The 24,683-nt window shown below is 40.7% G+C and overlaps 1 protein-coding gene across 2 annotated transcripts; it reads left to right on the forward strand.

Moving 5' to 3' along the window:
- Positions 1–1,701: 1,701 nt before the first annotated feature.
- On the forward strand, positions 1,702–24,568 carry TAF15 (TATA-box binding protein associated factor 15). Of its 2 annotated transcripts, XM_074890269.1 has the most exons (16): positions 1,702–1,833; positions 5,789–5,825; positions 6,911–6,959; positions 7,155–7,245; positions 7,324–7,441; positions 10,185–10,468; positions 11,274–11,388; positions 19,140–19,174; positions 19,755–19,787; positions 20,376–20,485; positions 20,663–20,792; positions 22,053–22,142; positions 23,464–23,548; positions 23,639–23,724; positions 23,829–23,931; positions 24,212–24,568. In XM_074890269.1, the coding sequence occupies exons 1-16, from the start codon at positions 1,824–1,826 to the stop codon at positions 24,237–24,239; spliced, it is 1,404 nt and encodes a 467-aa protein (XP_074746370.1). In that variant the 5' UTR covers positions 1,702–1,823; the 3' UTR covers positions 24,240–24,568. The 2 variants fall into 2 exon arrangements, with proteins under 2 accessions (XP_074746370.1, XP_074746371.1); XM_074890270.1 differs by lacking the exons at positions 1,702–1,833; positions 5,789–5,825; positions 19,140–19,174 and having other exon boundaries at positions 6,920–6,959.
- Positions 24,569–24,683: the final 115 nt, after the last annotated feature.

The raw sequence follows: 24,683 nt of genomic DNA on the forward strand, positions 1-24,683 counted from the left end.
CAGGAAAAAAGTGAGAAGCAGGGAGAAATAGAGGCTTTGCTCCAAGGGTGGTGGGAGGCCCCAGCAATGAGTGGAAGATGTGGCTCCCATTGCCCAGTTCCTGATGTTTGGACCCACATCTGCTTGCCATGAACAGTTACATGGCACAAACGGTCCCCTGCCATCAGCTCCTGCTTTGGACATGACCCCAGTCACTGGCTACTGGCTCAGGTCTAACAAGAGCTCTGTGAGGTCTCATCTACATGGGAAGGATCAGAAGAAACACACCTTCCCACACGGCCTCTGATTTTGCAAGGTGGGGAAAGAGTTTGAAGCAGCTGGGATCTTTCCAGCCAAGGGGAAGAGCAGTGAAAGCTACAGGAGAGCACAGCACAGATCTATCAGCAGGCAAACAGACACATGTGCTGTTACTCTGTCTCCTTTAATGCCATTTTCCATTTATGAGAATATTCCAATCTCTGAGGAATGTAAAGGCACTGAGAGGCTCTACACATTGTTTGGGATTTGCCCTAACCCCGACAGCGCATTGCAAAGGCAGCTTTGTGAGAGGTCCCAAGTTGTCGCAGACACAAGAAGGCTAATGGCACAGGAGAAGACGTTGTGGCTGGAGGAGGTGAAGTTTTTCAAGGAGAAACCAAAAGACGGGCAGAGAGCTCAACCCCTTTTTTAAATTAATCATTCTAGTCACTACTTGTTTTGCAGAAACTTATTTTAGGTTGTGGCACTGGGATTTGCCTCCTGCTGCTACGCCCAGGAGGGAAAGAAACAGCCCAATTTATTTGCAAATTTGCTCCATCCATTCAGTTGAAATCAGAGAATGCTCTTCACTGCCTTTAAAAAAAACCTGACAGGGTAAAACCTCACAGCCCTTGCTGTTTCCCCTGCTGATGCACCTGCAGATTGTCACTAGACAGAAAGTGTGCAACTGTTAACTTTCCCTCTCCAACTCTTGCAAGAAAGTACCTTGATCTGAAACAATAAATATGACTGCTAAAAACCAATCAGATGAAATAATCATTGCTTTTGCTGTCGTTTCAGCTCATTCCTCATTAATCTTCCTTTCTGAAGCAATGGCTCTTGTTTCATAGAAGTGGCTCCCAAGGTCATGATCCCTTTTCTTAGAAAGCCATTCTCCAAGTCAATTTTTAAAAGCCAGAAACCCTGGCAAAGCTGGTTGTTTGGGTTTTTTTGTTTTTTTTTTTTTTTTTCTTCTCTTTGGGACTCATTTTTTGGATGTTTTCTTTAATTCCATCTTAGCATTTCGCTTCTTTTCCTGGCTGTGCGTGCCCAAAACATATTGAGGACTTTTACCCCCCGGCTGCTGTGAGGTTTGGCATGGTGACTGATTTTTTGGAAAGCCTGAAACATCCTCTGGCCCAAATGGCGATGCACAATCGGGGTGCTGAGAGGGAACCGGGGAGGCTGCTGGAGTGGGAAGCAGCCCCCCTGGTTCCCTCGCAGCACCCAGACCATACCCTGCGTGTTTATTAATTAAACTAATTGAACCTTTTAAGCGATTCCCGGTCTCCCTACGCAGCTTGCCACAACCCATCACGCCCGTCCAGCGCCGAGCACCTACCCCTGGAACAACCCATTCCCCCCCCCCCCCCGCGGGGTCACTTGGTACGGCCCTCGCTTCCCGCGCCCCCCCCTCTCCCCCCGCTTCCCCCCGCCAGTGGTAGGCGCCGCGCGCGCGGATTGGCTAACCGGCCCCGCAGTCCGCGCGAGCTGCGGGTCCTTCAGTGTGTGCGCGGCCGGCGCGGCGCTGGGGCCGCTTTTGGCGCTGTTTTCCCTCAGCCCGGTTAATCGCCGCTGCCGCCGCCATGGCTTCGGGTAGGTGCTTCCAGGCCTGGCGGGCTGGGGCGGGGGGGAAGTGGCGGCGTGGTGTTGGCGGCTTTTCTTCCCGTCGTTTAAGCGCGGGTGTGGTGGGCGCGGGAGGGTGGGCGAGCGCCGTGTGGCGCAGGTGGAAAAGGCCGCGGCCATGTTAGCGGGGAGACGCGGCCCTTTCCCCCTCGCACCCCCCGTTTGCCGCCCGCTGCCAGCCGGCGGAGAGGGGGAGGGGAGCCACGCCCCCGCGGGCCACCCCCCCCCTCCCCCGGGAGCCCCGCTCCGCCAGGCTGCCCGCCCCGCCCCTTTACGGCCGGGGGCGTGGTCAGTCCGGCCGCGCTCCCCCCGTGTCGCAATGGGGTGGGGGGCGTGGGGACAGGATCCCATCGGGGTCGCCCGTTGGGGTCCAGCGTGGGATGTCGGCCCCCCCTTTCGGGCCTGGGCAGCCCCCTGCGTGTGGGACCCCTCTGTGGGTTGTGCCACGCCCCCCTCGGTGTGAGATGTGGGCCCCATTTTGGTTCGTGCCCCCGAGCGTAGGCCTCCTTTGGGTCGTGTATCCTCCGGCGTGAGATGTAAGCCTCCCCGCTTTTGGGTCATGGTCCTTCCCCCGTGTGGGCCCCCACTTTGGGTTGTGTGGCCGTGCCCCCCGCCCCCTCTGCGAGATGTGGACCCGACTTTCGGTCGTGCCACTCCCCACAGCAGTGGTTTGTGCGCTCCCCGCTCTGGGTCAGCACCCCCCGTGGAATGCAAACCCCCCAGCATAGCACCCACCTTTGTGTCCCTGAATCTGCTGCATCTGCTTTGCATTCTGCTTTAGCAGCACCCCCTATCCCCCCCACCAAGGGGGCCAGCATAGTGAAGGGGGTAGCTTCACAGCCCCTCTGCTGCGGGCTTAAAATGCACTGGCTGCAATTGTCTCCCAGTGGAGGCCTTTAGTTGAGTATGGAGACAGTATGTCTACTGTCCCAGATGACTTGACACAGCCTGGCTTCTCCCAGGGCTTCTGTGAGCACATCGTGTTGCTGTTTCTTCATCCCATTTGAGGTGAAAATGTTTCAGCCTCACCAGCAGAGATGCCCCTGGGAAGCCATGGATAGGTAGTGTACCCCAGAATGGGAGGAAAAAATGCCAGGGCTCTAAGTGCTTTATGGAGTAAGCCGTGTTTTGTTAGGGTTGAGCCATTTTAGTGTTGTCTCACATCATGTATATGAACGATAGAGAATAAAACCAAAACAAAGCAAGGTATGTTAAGGACTCCTTTAATGCAAGGACAGCCCTTTGCCATGAGAATAAAACATGTCCAAAGGTACCGTAAAACGACTTCAGACTGTGAAGACCTCTACTGAATGAGTAAAGTTTGGCAGCAGACTAAAACCACTTTCTTCCCAGACCTCAAGTATTTTCCAGTCAGGCACCTGAGTGTCTCCTGTGTTTTTACTCTATGGTGATGTTCAAACACAAGATTATTTTTCTGTTGAGAATACTACAGAAGCAATGCTGCTTCTTTATGTGGATTATTTTGTATGAGAACTTCAGTTTTCAAATGTACACAGCTTCTTCTATTTTAAGAGGAATACACTTCCTGAGCAGTGCAAACTTACTAGTCTGCTATGCCCTACTTCACTCACGGGAAATTTTTCTATGAGCTTTTTAAACATATCTGTTGTTTCCAGAGATACTTACAGACTCTTGTCCCCGTTGAGTCCACCAAAATAAATCGATCAGAAGTCTGTAGACAAAGAGGTCAACAAAGGATGTAGAAAAATGTATAAATAAAGGAAATTGATTCTGTGTATTCCTATTTTATGGGATCCTTATCTGGTTGCTTTCAAACTTTTTCCAAAATTTTGGAAAAATGGTTTGTCAGAAGTTTGTAAGGGAGAAGCTAAGGAGATTAAATGTAGTCCTTCAGTTTATAGCTAATTATATCCTTACTCAAGAATTCTTTCTGGTACAACCATTAATATTCTTTGTTTTAATTAGCAGCATTAATGGCATATAAATTTCAGAGTTAAACCAGAGTTTTAAAATGTGGTTACCTATTTAATAGTAATCTTTGTGATCATTTAAATTGAAATAATATAAAAATTTGACTTTTATCTCATTAAAAACAATAAGCATGTTTGAGTTGCACTTTTACATTGTTTGTTTTAATTGCTTTTCATTACATCTGAGTGAAAACTGCTTAATAGGACGTGTGAAATGAATCATCTTAGCTTTAGTAAATATTTCTCTTACAAAATATGAAATTCGATGTTTGCTTTGAGGAGATGCTTTACCATTAGAAATGCTGCTTCATGTCTGAATAGCTTAGGTGATACCCTCATCTTGCAAGTATATATGGACGTGTTTAAATACATGTGTGAGTACTGGCGGGATAGGATTTATAATGAGCTGAGGGAGGTATAATGAACAGACTTCAGCAATTTGATGGGTGTTTTGATTGGAAAATGGTTATAGTCATTTCTAGTTTATGACATGCATTGTAATTCTCGATTTCAGCTTTTTAGTCAGCTCTAGGTGTAGAGGTTAGAGAGAGATCGTGGGGGAAAGACTCAAATCAGGGGTGAAAACAGAGAAGTTCCTAATAGTTTTTTATCACACCATAGCACCACAATATTTGTACAGATTCTTGAAATTATTTTAAAGGAACAGGAAAATTGCAGGGCTCTTATCCAGAGTGACAGTACTGGTGAGGCTGGTAGAGAAAGGGAGAAGGTGTTTGGGTTTTGACAAGAAGGTGAGAATTTCAAGCAAAAATGTCAAGAGCGATTGAGACACCCGCATAGAAAGCGAGATCGGCAGAGTCCGTGTAGTGAAGAAGTTGGTGGGGCATAGAGCAGCTTGGGGCGTGTGGGTATCTCTGGAGAGATGAAGCTGCTCGTGACAGTCTGAATTCTGCAGGGTCTGAGGTTGATGGAGCAACGCATGTGTGTTGTGTGTGTCTCCATCTGTTACATGGAGCTGGCTTGGGAAACGAAATTGGTAGGAATGTGTGTGTTTACCCCTGTATAGTAAGAGCTTTTAACGCATAAAAATGTGTAGTTTTGCAGAAGACAAGGAAATCCATCGTTGTGCGATTAACAGGATAAAATAATGTGATAAGCTAAATCAGTAAAGACAAAGCACCCTATTTAAGAACTGAATTCCAGCTAGCGGGTAGACGGGTTTTTTGTAACGTTGGTAGGTTTTACAGATCAGATGCTGTACTTTTAAATACAAGTCAAACTGTTTCAGTGATATTCTTTTTTTTTTTAACTTGAGGTCATATTTTGAAATCCATCTCCTTCCAACGTGTTTCAAGAATAAATTTCCTTGATAACTGATGTTTACATTAATTGGAAATAACATTCATAATACCTGCCTGGACAACTTCTGTTATATAAATGAATTCATTCTTGTATGGTTTGAGCTATCGGTAATGTTTCTCCTTTTGCAGTACAGGAGAAGGGAAATGTCATGGTTCCCCCATCCTTGACTTTACATCTTCACATTCTGCCTGTGTCTGTGCCCTTTAGCTAGGCAGAGCTTTCTTATGGCGTCTAAAAAAAGGGGTTCAGTAGGACTGACCTACTTAGCTTCACTTGATTAATTAAGCTGCTGCATTCTGTTCATCGATGATGGCACTGTATTCGATAGCCATTAGAGGGGGTCGTGCAGTCCCGGATATTTGAAGAGATGCCTTAAAAATGGAGTTCAGATCCTTCAAAAAAGGAAAGTTCATCGTGGCTACACCTGTGTCGTGTCCCCCCTACCCTGTGCTTCTGTGCTGTTCTCCCAGTCTTAGCATTTTATTTTTTTTTGTTAATAAAGAGGAATCTGTCTCATACTGCAGGGAAAGTAGTTCCATTATCCAGTGTACTTGAACCTTTCTCCCTCTCCCCAAATTTCTTTCTCTTATAGCAAGTAGAGGAATAAAATATTAATTGGAAGTTCTCAATATGACTTACTTCTTTTCTAGATTCTGGAAGTTACAGTCAGTCTGGGGGCCAGCAGAGGTATGTGTGGGTTTTTTTGCTGTTAGCAATTAAATCTGCAAAATAAAAGGCTGTTTAGTATTCCCAGTATGATGTTTGAATCTCTGGGTATGATACAGTGTTGATATGAGTTATGGGTGCAGAGAACTTGCTGCCCTGGGCCTTTATTAAGATATCCTATAAAACAGGAAAAAAAAATTATATTCCTCAAGAGAAGACAATAAGCAGGTTTACAGTGGAATGATATCTTTTACTTTACTTTTGAAATGTCATGAATATAGAGAAATATTTTCCACATGGCTGCCTTAAGCTGTTCACTAAGATTTTAGTTAAAGGAAGTGTAAAGATGATGGGCCATATAGATGTAAAATTTTATTTTTCCATTTTATTTTCCTGTTGAAGGGAAGTTTTGTTAAAACACTCTGATAACTGTAATGGTGAAATTTAAAAGCCAGTTCATAAAATAGCTGCAAGTTTGGGGAGGGGTAGTTTAATCCATGAAACAAAAGTGTTTTTATGGAAGTATGAAAATCACAGCTAATACTGACTGTACTAATGAAAGTCTTAAGGCTCTGTGCATATAGCACTGTGTGAGTTTGAGTTTATATCTGAGTATGATATGAGTTTCAACACATGATTCTTCTGTCAGTTCATGAAGTCTTAGTGGCAGAATAATGAGTAAGTATAATCTAGAGCTAGTGCATTTTTTTTCTATTGTTGAATAGTCCAACAAATACCAGATTGACAGTAATTGGTTAAAATTAACTTTATAAGAATATACTGAAAAACTTAAAATGCCTTGGTTTCATACGATAATGTTTTCTGTGATTCTGAAGAATCTGTTAAATTACAGTAAGCCCAGCTTCCATGTGCTTTAAATTTACACTTGAAACAGAGCAGAAATTAAAATAAGTTTTTCTGGCTTCTGACAGTCAACTGTGGTGACCATTACTTTATTGATGCAGTTCTAATATGGCTATAACAGCAATACTCAGATTAAACACCTATTTTGGAATGAAAAGAGACTTAACACCAAAAATACCTTTACTTTCCAACCCATGTGGAGGACACTGTAAGCATTTACTAAGTGTGTTTTTCTCTTACAGCTATTTATCCTATGGCAATCAGAGCAGTCAATATTATGGACAAGCACAGGTAAGTTGAAAAAAACATTGTCTTTCAAAGCAGATGCTCCTTGAGTAAAAATAATTGTTCCTGCGTGACCATATCTGGGCCAGGAAGAAGTCCGTTCTCAGCTGTGCTTGACGTTCACAGTCACGTCTAGCGAAGGAAAACTGTAGTTACCTACTGTGGAAGTTACACTTACTTGAGTTGTTCTTGAAATTACAGGGATATTCTGGTTATGGGCAGAGTGGAGACAATTCCTCCTATGGACAGAACTATGGAAACTATCATGGGAACTATGGACAAAATCAAACAGGTTTGGCTAGCTTGTTACATTCATTGGCAGTAATTAAAAGGTGAATATTTACTAAAAATTTTCTTCCTCAATTTCCAGGTTATGGACAAGATTCCCAGGGATACAATGATGAATCCAGTTATGAAAATCAGAATCGGAGCTCGTACAACCAGCAGTCTTATGGCAGTCAGGGGCAGCAGAAAGGGTCATCTAGAGGGTAAGGAAGCAGAGATTAACGGTATCCGTTTAAAGTACTGTCTAGTAGTTGTACCTTCTTAACTAGAGCTATGACAAATTTCCTGCTATCCTTGCTAAAAAAAGGACAAACATCTGAAAATCCACATTCTTAAGACATTTGTAATATTTGAAAGTACAGGAGGTAAGGGAAGAATATTTCTTTATATAAGAAGGATGGATGCAGTTGGTTTGAAGTCAAGCTGTATGGGGAGATGCACTTTAGAAAGTCTTTGGATAGTGACTACCATGAGAATGGACTTTATGGTAGAGAGTATTTTGATTAGGAAAAAGATGTATTGAGTACCTCTCCAATCACATTCTTTTGTATAAACTTACAGTACTCTGTTATTAACTTCAAATAAGCTGCTAGCAAGGAAATTCTCAGCTGTTCTTAGATTTGCAGACTTCTTACCTGACTTAGAATGCCTTTTCTTGGTGAGAGAAGAGGAAAGGATTCAGAAATGTCATTTAAGAAATATTTTTTTTTCCAGCTAAATAGGATTCTCAAAACATCACGTTTTTGTATCATCAATAACTTAAATGTGCATATGCATACTGCACTGCGATTCAGTACTTCACTCTATTGCAAATGTATTTTACTTGTGATGTACTGAAATCAGTTTCAGGAGGATTAGTGATACGACTTTGAAAGTATGTTGGAAAATACAACCCAACTTCCCGTAATGACTTATAAGGCCACTTGGTACTCGAAGACCTTCATTATCTCCTTTACAAGCTTTGTGCAGACACCCCAAGGTTACTGTTTGCGTTAGATCTTTATTGAGGATCACGTGACCTCGTTAAAATATGCTGTCATGTACTAAGCCTCATTCTTGTGTCCAAGGTCCAAATATTTTTGTGGGTTTTTGCAAGCTGATAGAACAGTCTGGACTTCAGCAAACCTGTGCTTTGTTTCTGTCTTTGTAATTATTATCACAAAACATCTTAATATAAATAAGCAAGGGCTTAATCTGTCAGCAGTAGGTGCTGTCGCTCACACCCTGGTGTCTTTTTCGCATCCCTAAAGAAGACAGGAACATGGTTAAGTTTTGTTTTGCTTTGCTTTGTTTTCTGAGAATTTTAGAGCTGTACAAAGGTACAGGACTAGGCAATAATCTAGTTTTAACTCTGCAGACATCTAGTGGGAAAAAAGTGCAGTAGGGCATAGATTGTCCAAGTTGGTTTTGACCAAGAAAATGAAGATAAGACATTGGACAGAAATTTTTCAATGTGTGGTTGTAACAAGAAAGGAGAAACTGACAAATTAAATGATAGCAACTTTGAAAAGGATGACCACAAAATTGTAGCCCTTGCATCCAAAGGGAGGGAAGGAAGGAAGATCAGCAAATAGTGGATGCTCTCAACAATGCTTCCTTTGTTGGTGATGGTGCAAAGGCTAAAGTGGAGCTGACTTGTTTTTGAAGTGAAGATATTAACAAAAATCTTCACAAGCTCTTTGCCACTGGGATTAGTAATGTTAAAGCTAAGATCTAGGCTAGAACTGGGAGAGAGCAGATTACATGGATGGGATATTTTGAGATTGGTTGGACCCAACGGACTTCGTCTTAAGAGTGCTCTGAAAAGCTGGTGGAAACTTTCTGTAGGGTCTTTTTTTTTGTTTGTTTTTCTGAGACATTGTGGCTAGCAAGTAAGATTGCTAAAGACTGGAGAGTGGCAAATACAGCGCCTCATCTTTTGAAAAAGGGTGGAAGCAGGGAGGAGGAAGAGAAGAAAGGGTGACAGAGGTCAGTGATTAATTTCAATTACTGGAAAAAAATACAGTTAAGCCGCAACTAAATACCCAGGGGGAAGACAAAGGTGTGAGTAACAGCCAGTGTTTCCTGGATGCAATTTATTTCTCATAAATCTATATAATGTCTTGCTGTGAAAGGGTAACCCAACTGGAACTATTCTCTCATATATCTAGATTTTCAAAATACTTTTGTTTCTACCTTGGATGCTGAAGTAGCCTAGGAAGTATGGTGTAGGTGACATTTCCTTGTCGTTGCTATAAAGTTGTTACTAGTCAGAGAAGAGTTACAACTCCCTCTTAGAATGTATAACCATGTTGTGTTGGAGTATCCTAGATGTGATATTGGTCAATGTTGCTGATGAAAGCTGGTGGGATAGTATATGTAGATGGCACTAAACTGAGAAGAACTGCCAGTAAATCAGAGGACATCACAAGAGTTAGAAAAGTTCTTGGTGAAATGGTAGAACGCCCAGAAAAAGATAGGTTGCAATTCAGTGAAAGCAAAATTTGGGGGCTTTTTTTTTTTTTTTTTTTTTTTTTGTAGGCAGCATGTATCGGCTGCACAATCCGACACGAGCAGTGGGTGTCTTCCCTGCAGTTCTGTAGAGAAGGATTTGGCATTTAGCTGATCACGGGCTATCCATCAGCCGTTGTCATGCTACTGGGGAGAGGGGAGGAAGTAAGCATTGTGCTGGGATATATAAAGGGAGTGATGCTCTTAAGTTACATTTACAGTGGAAACTGAGGTTGTCTTGAAAGCAATGGTAACAGTTTTCTTCCTTGCTTTTATTGGAAGCCAGATAGATCCCAACAGAGATGAGACATGGAGTACTTTCATATCCACATGCCAGTAGTGACTGGGAGGTAACTGTGACTAGGAAATTTTAGCAATGTCATGAATCTTCAGCCATTATTTTGCTCTCTATTCTGTGAACATTTAGCTATTAATACAAATTCTGTTTATTTTAAGTGGAAGAGGCTCTTATGAACAAAAGTCAAACTATGGTCAGCACCAAAGCTCTTATGACCAGCAGTCAAGCTATGGACAAAACCAAGACTCTTATGACCAGCAGTCAAGCTCATATGACCAGCAGTCGGGCTATGGCCACCAGGGCTCATATGACCAGCAGTCGGGCTATGGCCACCAGAGCTCATATGACCAAAAGTCAGGCTATAACCAGCACCAAAGCTCATATGGCCATTCTCAGCAATCCTACCAGTCTCAGAAGGGAAGCTATAGCCACAACAGCCAAGGTAAAATTCACAGGTTGAATTCAATATTGGCTAATAAAATTGAGCAGAAACACTGTGAAATAGTTGGATTTCCTTCCACAGACAGTTAATTTGATGCATAGTTAAAGCTGTTTTTCCATGTTGATACTTTTGGGGAATGTTTTATTTGTTAAGACTTTCAAAACAGAGATGAAAAACTGTTGGGGCCCCAAAATTGTTGTATTTGCATTTGTTGGAGGCAGCCTTGCACAGTCCATCTCCCCGAGTTCTGCAAATTCTAGATGGAATTTTCTTCTAAGCTATTTTCAACCTTCTTCCTGCATGAGGGTGACATGTCTTGATCAGTCATGAAGAGCTTTTGCACTTCGCATTCCAGCTTTACGCTGTGTAGGTGAATTCTGAGATAGAAGGAAATGAGAAGTTTAAGATCAACCCTTTTTTTGCAGTAGCTTCACACAAGCGGCACAACCCACACTCTTTATCCTTGTTCTGTCTTCAGTTATGTCTTCTACAAACTGGGAAGGTATTTTAGATAATACGTGTTTAATTACACTCCATTTTCCAAGTACAGAGTGTTTATGTTCTGAGATACCTTGTGGCCCTGGAAGCCAAGGGAGATAACTGGAACAAAATCAAACTTTGCTCCATTACTTTGTGGCATAGATAATATAAGAGAGGTTTAGGAGTTGATGCTTTCCAGATTTAAATGGCAGACTGGGGGGGGGGGGGGGGGGAGGGGCAGGAATTGTTGGATGGGAATTTTCACTGCACTGCAGTTTGCGCTATGATTTACTCATGTTTTGTTTTGTTTTACTTATTCCTCCAGATGATCGTCGTGAAAAGAGTAGGTATGGAGAAGATAATAGAGGATATGGCGGGTCACAGGGAGGAGGTAGAGGGGGATATGACGTGGATGGAAGAGGTCATATGTCTGGATATAGGTAAGTAATCTCATTTCAGTGCCTGCAGTTCCTTACCCTGTTTCTTATTATTTAGTTGGTTTTAATTTTTATTTACTCTCTGTCTGTTCCTAGTGTGGTTCAGATTCAGATTTCCAAAAATGGAAGGCTTCTAAAATTAAACCTTTCTACACTGCACAGAAATGCATTTTGCCTAGGGAAAGCTTTTAGGTTCAGATGATTGAGACCAAGCATTTGGTTGTTAGGACAGATAGCTGCATTTTATTTACATGAGGTGCAATAAAAAAACTGCCTGAGCCCATCCCTTGAAATAAGATATTTTAAAACCTGTAGAAAGTTGTTTTCAGTGACAAGAAAACCAACAACCAGGAATTGAGAAAGTTTTATAAAATTCATAGCTAACCTAGCTAACATTTTAGCAGGGAATTATATTGACTTTACAGTGACAAATCATTACACTAAGGTCGGCTAATTATCTTTCTGCTTTCTAAAAAGTTTAGGAGCAATTAAGTAATAATATTACTTGTTCTTTACTGCTTTTTAGAGTTTTAATCTTCCATTAAAATACAGTTTTTATTATTGTTTAGCTGTCAGTCTAAACACATTTATGTATATTTTAAATACTAACAATACTGTTATCCCTTCTGCCATTGCCTTAGGCCCTGTTCTTGTCAAGAAAAATCTATGCATATATATAATTTTGTGCTTGCAGATGATTTCATGCATAGGTCTGAGAGATGGGACCTTTGCTTTAAATCCTATTGAATTAGGCCAGATGACATTATTATTTCTTAATAAACTATCACAATTGGCTTCCCTTTACATACCTCTGTGAAATGGTTGGGGGTCTAGAGTGCTCGTTGGTGCAAAGTCAGAATGTTGAAGCTTCCGGTGAGCTTTGAAGTGTTGCTTGTCAGCACCACTTACCCTTTAATAGGCTGCACGGTTCTGGGTTATTGCTGGAACTCCAAATGAAGAACTCATTATACAATGATGTTTGTTTGAACTGATCTTATTTAAATAAAATAATCGAACAGTGTGTGTTAAGACTTGGCGACTTTTAAAAGTATTTATTTTTAAACCATATTTAAAATTTGCCTGCTCCTAAGGTCGTCTCAGGTTGTACTTCATGGCTTGCTGGTTTGATGATGTAGGTGGACCCTCCCTCTCCTAATTAGGCGTGATAGCACAATTACAAAAGTGTATTAGTTATTTTATGTTACACCTTGGGGTATTATATAATATAAACTTAACTAGCAAAGTAATTTCTACGTTCATTTTCAGTTAAAATTGAACAATTTTTTAAAATTAGCTTTTCTATATGAATGAGGGTTTTCCATATTCTATGATAAAAGCTGTGTTTTTAAAAAATTGTTTATAGCTGAGCCCTTTCCAATAAGAGAAATGAATATGAGCTTCAAAAAACATACTTTTAATAGATTTTATCACTTTGCAACAAACTTCTGTTTTTGCAAGATAAAGTAAGATTTAATGTCTGTGAAAATAAAGCCTCTTCCCATAGTTTTCCAAAACATAAGAAAGCTTTTGCTCACACATCTGTGTAGATAATAGTACTTCAGTGGGCTTGAAAGCCAAAAGGAGGAAAAGAGTAGAGGTGAATGGAGAAGTGGGGGAAAATACAGCAAAGTGGGAAAGCATTTATTTGGAAGTCTGTCTGCTTCTGTTCAGTGATGCAGTCTTTAATGCTGTTTGCAGTGAAATTTTTCCGAAACTACAGTGTCATATATGTTTATTCAGTCTCTCTGCATAATTATGATTGGAGGATTCTGCTTCTGACATGTATTTTACCAGAGTCATGCTTATTAGGAAAGTGTAAAAGGTTCAATTAAATAACAAACTGTACAATCAAGGTGAAAATAACTTCTAATAAGGTAAGAAATCATGTTTAGTCTTGTGAAAATGTGGGGTATCAGGGTAGTTTTGTTTCCTTGGGGTTTTTTTGGTTGTTTTTTCCCCTAAAAGCAGCTTGTGTAGGAATGTCAAGTCAATCTCCAGTAACCAGTTATCATTTTCACTTTTCTACTTCGATCTCATTTTAATGCTTAGCATTAAATTATTGTGGAAATTCCATAGCCGTTAGGAAGTAATGTTGTCCACGGAGATACTTGTACTGCTGTAGTAACATAGGCTTTGATTTTTATAGTGGTTAGAAAACAATGTGTAAATTAGTTCTATCAAGGCAAAAAAATTGCTCCTTGACATTACAAAAAAAATTATTAGCTAACTTGAGATCATAGCGAATGAATCTCTTCAGGGTTAGCTTGTAATAAAAATGTTGTCTGGACTGGCATTAAATGCAGGGAGGACTTGTTGCAGCTTGTGCTCATGGGTAGGAGCGTTACCCAGTCACTGGTGTTCTCACAGCTGCATTGCCTCATCTGCTCTGTAGTGCTGGGCCATCAGGGCATCCTGGTTACCAGCGTCATCGCTGACTTGCCGCTGTCCTGTCCTTGTGATACAGTGACTTTGGCTGCTACATCAGTCCTCCTGAAAGGTTCTTGCAAGTTGCATTGGGCTGTATAAACTTACCCTGCATGAAGACCACTCAGAGCAGTCTGCGAGTGCAATAAATTATTCCGGTATACTTGGGGTAAAATCAAATTGGCATTTGTAAATTTTGAGAGCTTTCATTTCTTTGAATAACCTTTATAAAAGTACTTCAAAACATAGTTGGTAATGTTAAGGTATGAATCGTTATTCTGAAAACTAGAATGACTTGAATATGTACTAAATGTGATTCTGCAAATGCTTTCAGCACTCATTTTTCTTTTGTGCCCGTGCAAAGTCACGCAGCACTGAGAAGGAGATATCTTTTGAGAAATTACTGTTCAGATTCCCTAGCTGATACTATGATAGAGAACAATCATTTTCTTATGAGTCAGATGTTCACTTTTTAATCTTAATAACTTGGGGTTTCAAAATTATTCTTCAGATTTTTTTTAATGGTCTTGAATTACATCTTTTGGGGTTTTAGTAGAATTTTTCCACCCTTTCATTTTGAAGCTTGAAAAATTGACGATCTCGCTGATTTGTATTTTGGCGAAGAAGCAATTTTTTTTTTTTTTTTTTTTTTAAAAACCCATAGTAGAAGAGGTACACCAGATCTTGAGAATGCAGAGTTTTACTGCAAGTTTCCTTGTAGAATAAGTTACCTTTTTGTTAGAGTCCTCATTCAAAAAGTAAGGAATTAATTCCCCATTGTGGTTGTGGGACCGAATTGTTTTGGTTAAGCATGTAAGTGGGAAATAGAGTAGCAATACAAAGCAGGTTTTTTTCTTTCATCTTGGGGAAGGCTGTTTTGGCGGTTGAGTAGCCATTACCAGTGACACTGCCCTTCTTGTAGAGTCTGGATTAAATGGAGACGCTTTGCCTTTGAATGTGCTCGTGCAGTCTGTGTTGGTGGAACTACATAGATGCAGTTTAGAAAAGGATTTACTATTGCATTAGATTTGTCATAGAAGTCCTAGCTTTGCTCAGCATAAGTTTTGTTTGTTTTTCTCTCTTGTACGGATTTGATGTGGATGTACCATAAACAAAACTTACCTATGCAGCTTAATAGCTATATGATCAGTTCTGAGTGGGAATTAGCTTATTGTGATATAAAGAAACTACGATTTAGTGCGAATGGTTTTTATAGCAGTGTGGTTTGTGTTCAGAATTAATATTTTGATTTGTACTGTATATGCTTGAGCTTAGCTTTCTATAGACTTTGGAAAAACATGAACAGAGGCAATAAATATAGGCAGCAGAAAAAAAAGCACCGTCTGTCAGTGACTTTATTGGTGCACCAAGCATTCCTTTCTTGTTTGTAAAAATACATTCTTATGTGTAACTCCCACATGCTTGGTGAGACACAGATGCATATTGGAGGCTGAAATTTGGTTCCTGAATTCTTAGTGCTTCCTCTGCCAATATCTGATCACTTTTTTAAAAGTATATTTCTTGTATCAGTAATGTTCAGCTCTCCATGTAACTGTGCCTGTAATTTAAAGAGTTATTCCCAGCTGAAGTAAGCAATGTTCAGATGAACTGCATTTACACACATGTAGGTGATGTTTAAATATATGACTGAGTATGGGAGAAGAGCACATCTGATAACATTTTTCATAGCAGTAAGGTTTTGTCACTATGAATGGTGCCACGTACACATTCTGCCTGCTTGCAGTTCAGTCTCTTGTTATCTTTGTTGGTGGCATTGCTGAATTTTAGCTACTTGTTCATGATTCTAACACAGAATGTTAAAACCCCAAACTCCATCTTGTTACCCATCTATTTGGTCTGTGTGCAAGACTAGTAAAGCAATAGAAAATGAAACACTGCAATTCTGTTTTCCATTATATATGACAATGGGGTGGGATCTAAATCAGTTGCTGAAATTGAGACTTAGAGTTCAGGCCTCAGTGAGGGGTAAATCTGAGACTGTGGCATCAGCTGCTTGCAACCAGTTTATGTGTTTGACTTCGCTTGCTTGCAGCATATCCACATGCTCGTGGGGATCTTAGGTAGCTTTCCCCAGCAATCTCAGGAAGGTAACACACTGCAGCTTTATAAATCACATATGAAATGGGACTTAATGTTGTGGCTTAAGCCCAGAGGGCAAAGGCAAAAGACAGACTGGATTGGTTAAGAAATAACATCAATTTAACTTGAACACCACCACCACTAATTATTTACCAATCAAAACAGAGTAGGACAGTGAGAAGCATTACCACATCTTAAAAACACCTTCTTCCCAGGCTCAGCTTTGCTCCTGATCTCTCTACCTCCTCCCTGCCAGCAGCACAGGGTGCCAGGGGATGGGATTTGCAGTCAGTCCTGCCGCTCCTTCCTCCTCAGGGGGAGGACTCCTCATGCTCTCCCCCTGCTCCAGAGTGGGCTCCCTCCCACAGGAGACAGTCCTCCATGAACTTCTCCCACATGAGTCCTTCCCCCAGGGCTGCAGCTTTTCCCGAACTGCTCCTGCCTGGGTCCCTGCCGTGGGGTGCCGCCCTCCCAGGAACAGACTACCCCAGCACGGGTTGTCCTCACAGTCGCAGCCTTCCTCCAGCGCAGCCCCTGCTCCGGCGTGAGGTCCCCCACGGGCTGCAGGAGGGCATCTGCTCCCTCTGGTGACCTCCATGGGTGCAGGGGACAGCCTGCCCTCTCCCCATGGGCTGAGGGGAGTCTGTGCTCCAGCACACCTCCCCTGCTCCTTCTTCACTGACCTTGGGGTCTGCAGAGGTGTTTCCCTCACTCCTACTCCTCTCTCCGCTGCAGGTTCTCCTTCTTAAACACGTTACTGTAGAGGTGCAGCCACCATCACCAATCTGCTCGCCCTTGGCCAGAGGCAGGGCTGACTTAGAGCTGGGGAAGCTTCTAGCAGCTTCTCACAGGAGCCCCCCCTGTAGCCCTCCCCTGCTACCAAAACCCCACCACACACTAACCCAAATACACTTAAAAATGGAGGAAAGCATTAATCTGTCATCAAAGGTGTCTGTCACTGAATCGATGCAGGTTTTGGTTGGGTTGGTCACGTGAGACTAAACAGAAGGTAACATGCTGAAGTATACTTGGGCAAAAACATAAATCTAAAAATTCCTAGCTCTAGTTAAAAATTGTGGATCGCACTTGTTGGTGTGGGGTGCAGAATTACTGTATCACAAAGTGAGAAATTAGGCATTTGATTGTGACTTCCTGTACAATTTATATATCCAACTCTATCACTTCTCAGAATCATGGTGCACACGTTTTTACCTCGGCATCTTTGCAAAATCCTCACTTCCTGTCAAATCCTGGCTGTGTTAATCATAAACTTATTTTCTGTATATTTTTAAATTGTTGAGTTTTTTCTAATTTATGTCTCTGCTGCTGTATACTTTCAAATCAGAAAAAAATACGTGTTCTGGATAATGCCATCCTGATGAATTGGGACCATGTTCTAGGGTTGAAAAACTCTGATAACATTTCCATGGTTGATGTATTCACTCTTGTTATTTCTGAGTTAAAATCCTAGAAGAGCAGGCATCCTACTGAAAATTGTTGTCATAAGGACGTTGGGTTTTTTTAGCTGAAGTGAATTAGAGGTGTCAGATATTTACCATAAATTTTATGATCACTATCGTGTTTTTATCATCAGTCCTTGAAAACAGTCAGCTTTGAATAAAGACCAGCTCTAAATATACAATGAATATAAATTTAATTCATTTTACCTCTTCAGTGAGCAGAATGAATTACTTACGAGTAAATGACACTGCAATTTAGCATTTAGATTTTTTTCTAAATTGGAGAAGCAATTTAAAATCTGTGGCAAAAATTTATTTTAAGAAAAGTCCCAGTAAAAGTGGTAGTCTGTCATGACAAACATCTAATACTCCTTGTATGTACTATCACAGAATGTCAGTCACTCTTCAAAGAATGTCTCTCTTAATCCAGTTTTGTTAATATCTGTTGAAACCGCATTTGTGTTTTGTCCCTCAGTTTGGTCAGATTTTATCTCATAAATGTTAAGTAAGCAGTACTTTCCATTCATGACTTTGCATTTGCTGTAACAGAAAATAGACACAGCGAGTGCCAAAGAAGTTACTCCCTAATTTTTTTTCATCGCCTTTTGCTGGGGTGCTTGTGTCCCATGTTTGGACTCTGATGTGTTGGTGGGTAGATTGAATTAAAACCTGGAGTGACTTCTAGTTGTAAAGCACGTTGGTGAGGAGGCTGCTCGTACTGGTACAATAGTTCCAGTCTGGAGATAGCCCTCTGCATCAGGGTTTGATCTTACACTGGCTTTATCTTAGCTGCTGAGTGTGAAAGCTATCAGGATTAGGTGAACCTGCCTAATTTTCAGGTGGCAGCTGTGTCCTCCGTGCAAAGGAGGGCAAGCAGGCAGTTGTACATGGCAGTAGGAGACAGTCTTTCTGACACTTGGTTATTGACTCTGTAAAAAATCCAGTGATTGTATTTTTCCTGAAGGCTTTGAATATTGATCACACTGTGTTCATAACGTGGATGCAATTAAAAATGCTGTCGTGAAAAATCCTGCTAGTACAAACATTTACATTGAAAAGAGTGAGCGTTTATTTTCATGCACGTTATTGGAGGTGTAACATCCTGTTTAAAATCCCCTTCTAACCTTTGAAAATTGATGTGTGTAATCTCTTAACTTGGTCTACATTTTGTGCCACAGGTTTCAGAATGAATGAAATAAAACTTCACGGCCTCTGCTTTTGAAGCTCACATACACACACCTTCTCTGTAATGTCCAGTGCTAATAGTACCGTAGGTCCCCACACACCCTTTCTCAGAGAATGGCTGATACTGCTAATTTGTCCCCCCTGTGTAAATACATAACGATGGAGGTTAATTAACTTTAGCTCCTCTTACTTCTAGGAAAGTACTAATTACTCCAAAGTAGCAATTACATCTACAATTAACGCCTGTTAACCTTCATGAAAATAATGTTTCTGTTTCGAAACCCAGTTTTTAATAGCAGTCATTTTGGTTTATGGGATGGGAGAGAGTATTGAAACAACAACGTGTATGGGTTAGTTTAAAATACTCTTTAGGGCTTCTTTTCTCCAGTGCAGCACCCTGTGAGATTATTCACTTTCATGTAATTTAATCATTGAACATGAACGAGTAGTAGGAGAACATGGAGATAGTGCTTTAGCTGCCAGACAGTAACTCTCAACTTGTAATCAGTTAACTGAAGATTGAGCCTTGGGCTCAGCACATAGAGACTTAAGGAAGAAATCATTTCTTCAATTTTTCCTCTGCAGTGGTGGTGACCGTGGTGGCTTCAAAAATTACGGTGGTAAGTGCCGAGTATCCAAAAATGTTTCAGTGGAAATTCTTTATAAATCTAAAAGCCACCAATATCTTGTTACTATCTAGTAGAAGCATTATAGCGTTTTGGTGAGGCTGGTGTGTTCATGAGTTTTAATAGCCAAACTTTTAGCAATAAACTGGATTTCTACTTTGTCAAATTGCATGAAAGAATTTGTGGAGACAGTGACGTTCGCTGGATATTTTTTTATTTTATTTTCAAAATTTTTGTTACAAATGCTTCTTAGAGAGGTAGTAGAGGTAAAAAAAAAAAAAATTAAAAAAATTGTAAACTGCTTGGTGATCTGACAACCAGCATTTGCAAGATAACACCAGCACAGCATCAGTGTGGCAACTGCCACATGCTGCAAGTTAAAGAACACGTTAATGTCCTACAGACACCTTCTGTTGAATGTTTTGATCTAAATATTCTCTAAATCTCTGGTTAATGTTGTAGATCTTAGATGCATTACATGCATACTCTCTCTAAAAAAGTCACTTGAAAATGTTTTGCTAAAAATAGTATTTTTCTTTTTTTTTTTTTTTTTTTTTTTAAACCCGTTTCATAGGTCAGAGGGATTATGGACCGAGATCAGATGCTGGTAAGAAAACAAGCAGTGGGTGGGAGTGGATTGTGGCTCTTAGGTCATTGCTTTTAAAATCTCTGTGTAGGAAGATGGATGTGGCTGCAATTCCCATGACTCAAAAGAAATTTAGCTAAAAGTTGTCTTCCTTGAAAGAAACTTACTTTATTAAAGTGCATGTGAGTTTTGGGATGTCTTTTCATGCAGCAAGTAAGAATTTGCTGATGAACTTTGAATCTGCTGAAGCCAAGCAGCTGCTTTCACTGCTATAATGCTTCTGCTAAACCTGTGTTATTTAAAACATGGACAGGGCTGGTGGGTTTGGATGTCCTGGCTGCATGGATGAGCCGAGTGTGTGGCAGACAGCTGGTCAGCTGGCGAATGTATTCGGTCTCTGATGTACTGCAGCATCTGAAGGTGCTGCGCGTGCATTTTTGAAGTTCATGGTGTTAACTTCAAAATTATGCTCTCTGCTCATCTTTTATTTCATGCAAGGTGTCTTTGGGATTTAAGGGTCTGCTACTGGGCAACATAGACCTGAGCTTAAAATGTTGCTTCTGTTGCTACCACAGAAATACATGGTAAACGTAGCTTATTTTTTCATAGATTCAGAGTCTGACAACTCTGATAACAACACTATCTTCGTGCAAGGACTCGGAGAGGATGTTTCAACAGATCAAGTGGCAGACTATTTCAAGCAAATTGGTATTATAAAGGTATGTGAAATGAGAAATCATTGGTAGGAAGGAAGAGAACTTGCAGAGCTAGTGTATGGGAAATGTACTGGTATCATTCAAGGCAGACGATCGCTCTGACTTCCCAGCGGTTGTAGATAATATTTTTATTTATTATTAATGTTATTTATTAAAAATATTTTTGTGTTTTCTTTTCAGACCAACAAAAAGACTGGCAAACCTATGATAAATCTTTATACAGATAAGGATACTGGCAAACCAAAGGGAGAAGCAACAGTGTCTTTTGATGACCCTCCTTCTGCTAAAGCAGCAATTGACTGGTTTGATGGTGGGTGAGACCACCTGTTCTTTTGGTTATTTATGAATCCAGTGAGCAGTGGAGGAAGCAAATCAATAACCTCATTGGGGATCCCATGCTACTTTTTGTTTGGCTTTTTTTTGGTTTGTTTGGGTGGGATTTTTTTTTTTTTATGAAGACTTCTATTTCATGGTATTTGGTGTGTGCTGGCTTTCTCATTCAGTGGAACAGCAGCTAGTGAGTAAGACCAAAAATGTGTAGTGACACTGTTAGGGTTTGCTGCTATACCTCAGTCATCCCTGCACAAAGTATGTGAGATGGTGCTCGTGTCACTTGGGAGAGCATAACTTGTTCAGACCAATAGAGCTGTAATCTGTGTTAGCAGCTGGAGGGATTTCCTACGGTGTTAGTAGTGGTTTTATTAGCATTGTGGTAGCATTTTTAGAGTTTGGCAATGGTTAGGACAATCTTGTGCCAAGTGTGCTGTATATATGCAGTGAAAAACAAGGTTTTTTAAACTATGGGTTCATTGGAAGATGAGAGCAGATCTCAGAAATACATTGGTATAAAACCTTTCAGACTTGATGCAGAAATACAGTGATACTCTTCTATAGTAGTAAACTTGTGGGGGGGAGTGCCTGCTCCTGTGACCTTGTGTGTTCACAGAATTTTAATAATACTGGGCAGAAACAAAAGGACCTACTCTGCATCTGGTGTGAAATGATATTGTTGTGGCATGCTATTTGATGGTTTATATTTTGCTAATAAAATTCAAATCGACTTTTGTTTATGACTATATTAGGCACATATGCAGCCCTGTTTGTTCTGTGATAAACCTTGTATCTATGAAGAACTGATTTTATATTTAAGTTGTTCATGCTTTTCACTTACTTGGGAGTATTTAATTTTTCTGCTGGCTGTTGAATTGTACACAAGCCTTGTTGCCTGACTTTGGGAAAGAGCAAACAGAGTTCTAATATCCAAACTACTTGTCCATGAACATGACCAAAATCTTTTAAATGTTCTTATGTGTCTAGTTAAACTGCAACTTAGAGATTGCATTTAAACTAAGAGAAATATCTGTGGGTTTATGGAGAACCTAGCAAGTACCTCAGTGTTTGCTGTCTCACGTGTGGACCAATGTCTTCAAAAATAAGAGATTTATTCCAGACTCCCGGTGTCTTGAGAACTTTGTATTCTGTCTGTATGTGCACATCACTTCTGTTCTTCTGAACTTGCTGTTGTGTTGTTGGGAGCTGTATTGATCTTCCTCTCGCTTTCTTTCCACAGGAAAAGAATTCAATGGCAATGTTATCAAAGTTTCTTTTGCAACTAGAAGGCCTGAATTCATGAGAGGAGGTGGAGGTGGTGGACGTCGAGGTGGGACTAAAATCTGTGGAATCCTTGTTTTTGCATAAATGCTTTTTAACTATTACTGGTTTATAAAAGAGAAGCTGACTTTGAAGCAGTGATTCATCAAAGTGTATGGGCCTTTGGGATTCTGCCATGAAAGGGGATAATAAGGATTGAACCAGATTAAGTAAACTGAAATCTGTAGTCCCTTGCACAGCACAGAATTTATGTTTTCCTTTTGAACTGGAAAGTCTCCAGATGATGTCTGAGCATTGCTTTTAAAGAGATAGTATAACAACGATACTGAGGCTGTACAGCTTCCGCATATTTAGGTGTGAATTCCCAGTGAGTATTTGCTCATTACAGCAAGGCCTTGAGATACTCTGATGTTTCCAGATGGTATTAGGCAGGGTAAATTATTCAACTGCTACTGACTTAGAGCAGCTGTTGGATGTTTGACTCCTTTAATTAAATAGATGTTAATCTCCATGATTCTCTGCATAATACAGTTTTGTCAGTAGTCCCCTGGATATTAATTACCATTTTACAGGAAACATGTTTTGTGCAGTGGCTGTCAACAAATTTTAGTTCTTAAATCAGTCTTTGGTAGGCTGATAAAAAATGATTCTTCAAGAACTTCAATGATGTAAAAGTTCTTCATCTTTTAGATGGAGAAAGCAAGAACTGTGTTGTCCCTGTGTTCATGTCAGATATATCCTGGCATTAACCCAGACAAAAATTTAACAAAAAAACAGATCTGTTCTGTGACTAAATCTGGCCATATGTTAAATCTTTATGAAATCTTATTAATGCGCATAGTGGGTTTATATTTACCCACTAGCAATTCAAGTGGATCAAGTTTCCTTTTATTGCTGAAAAAGAATTTATGAAATATTTGGTGGAGCAGATTTTCTGACCACCACGTGCTATCCTTGCTTCTTATTTTTCCCGTGAATCCGTCCATATGAGCATGTGTATTTCAGCTGTGCAGATACATTAACTTCAGGACACCCAATGTGGTTGAGATTTGGTGGTGGCTGAAACCTCTGTTGTCATTTGCCCAAGTCTTCTAGCTATCTTGTAGCTAGTAGTAACTCAGGTAGTAGATGCTGTATTTTGTGGTAGTACAATTTTTGTCATTAGCACTACCTGCTGCTTTCAGTGTTCCTAATACGGTTTCAGAGGCTTGTTTAGTAGGGATATATTTACATTAAACACTCTTTCTTCCACCTGAAAAGTTTGTCTGTCACTTGGGTTCTGAAGCCAGTGACAGTCCTTAAGAAATGTTTCTCATGTATAGGTCATAGACACTTCCCCTCCTTTATTCTGATTATAATTTTGTCTACAGGTTCACGAGGTGGATATGGAAGAGGTGGGGGCTTCCAGGGGAGAAGTGGGGAGCCCAAAAATGGTGATTGGGTTTGTCCTAACCCGTAAGTGTCATTTGAATTGGGCAGTGGTGTGTCATGTATGCTCTCTAGGTTTCTTAGCAGCTAACTCTGGGGAATCCTTGTCTTTTCTAGGACCTGTGGTAACATGAACTTCGCTCGCAGGAATTCCTGCAACCAGTGTGGTGAGCCTAGACCAGAAGATTCACGTCCATCAGGAGGTGTGTAAAAACAACTGCATCTCTTCTGAAGTGCTAAATGTGTTAATGTCATTTGCAGCTCTTTGAAAAACCTGGCTGATGTGTCGGTTTGTATTTTCCTCCAGGTTTTCGTGGGAGAGGTGGCTATGGAGGAGAAAGAGGATATCGAGGGCGTGGTGGCAGAGGTGGTGACTGGGGAGGTGGCTATGGGGGTAAAATGGGAGGAAGGTAAGCAGTTTCTTTGCCCTTGCTTAATTGTCTAGCATACAGACTGTGGAATTGATAGGGACTGTAGGAAAAGAGTGTTGTTTCTGTGTGCGTGCACAACCGTGCTATGAAAATACTAACTACAGATAGGAGCTTCCAGAGAAAATAGGTCAGTTTGCCTGTTGAGTGTGTTTTGTGAGCATTTTTGGATAAGGCTGTCTAAACATAGAAGAATACACAGAAGTTGGTGTAGAGATGTTTGACTGAAGGGATTCCTTACAAGTTTTTATTTCTGTTTCAGAAATGATCAACGCAACAGACCATACTGAAGACCACTGTGAATGTTTTGTTTGTCTTCTTGATGCGTTTGATAGTGAAATTGCCAGAGTTTTGCCTGCAGCTTCACCTATGGCCTCTTTGGATAGTGAAATTGAGTGGAACTGGATTTTTATTTTGGTGGGAGGGACTGGGGTGGTTTGGGAGGATTTCTCTTTAAGACATTTAAATTTAATCTTAATCTTCAACATTCTCCTCTTTTCTTCCTACCCATACCTTTTCAACAGGCCCTAAGAAGGAAAAGGATGAACTGTACAAACATTGCCAAAATATGAAATGTTTTGTAATACAGCAATAAATGCTGATTGTTTTATTTGTGAAATCTGACTGTTTTGCAGTTACTTCAGTTGCATATTTCCTTACATATTCCTTGTCTTCCTGTGGTACGACCCAAGTGATAAATAGGATCTTGTTTGAAATGGCACTGCTGCTTTGAC

The sequence above is a fragment of the Strix uralensis genome, chromosome 20 (assembly GCF_047716275.1).
Source record: "Strix uralensis isolate ZFMK-TIS-50842 chromosome 20, bStrUra1, whole genome shotgun sequence".
Taxonomy (NCBI): Eukaryota; Metazoa; Chordata; class Aves; order Strigiformes; family Strigidae; genus Strix; species Strix uralensis.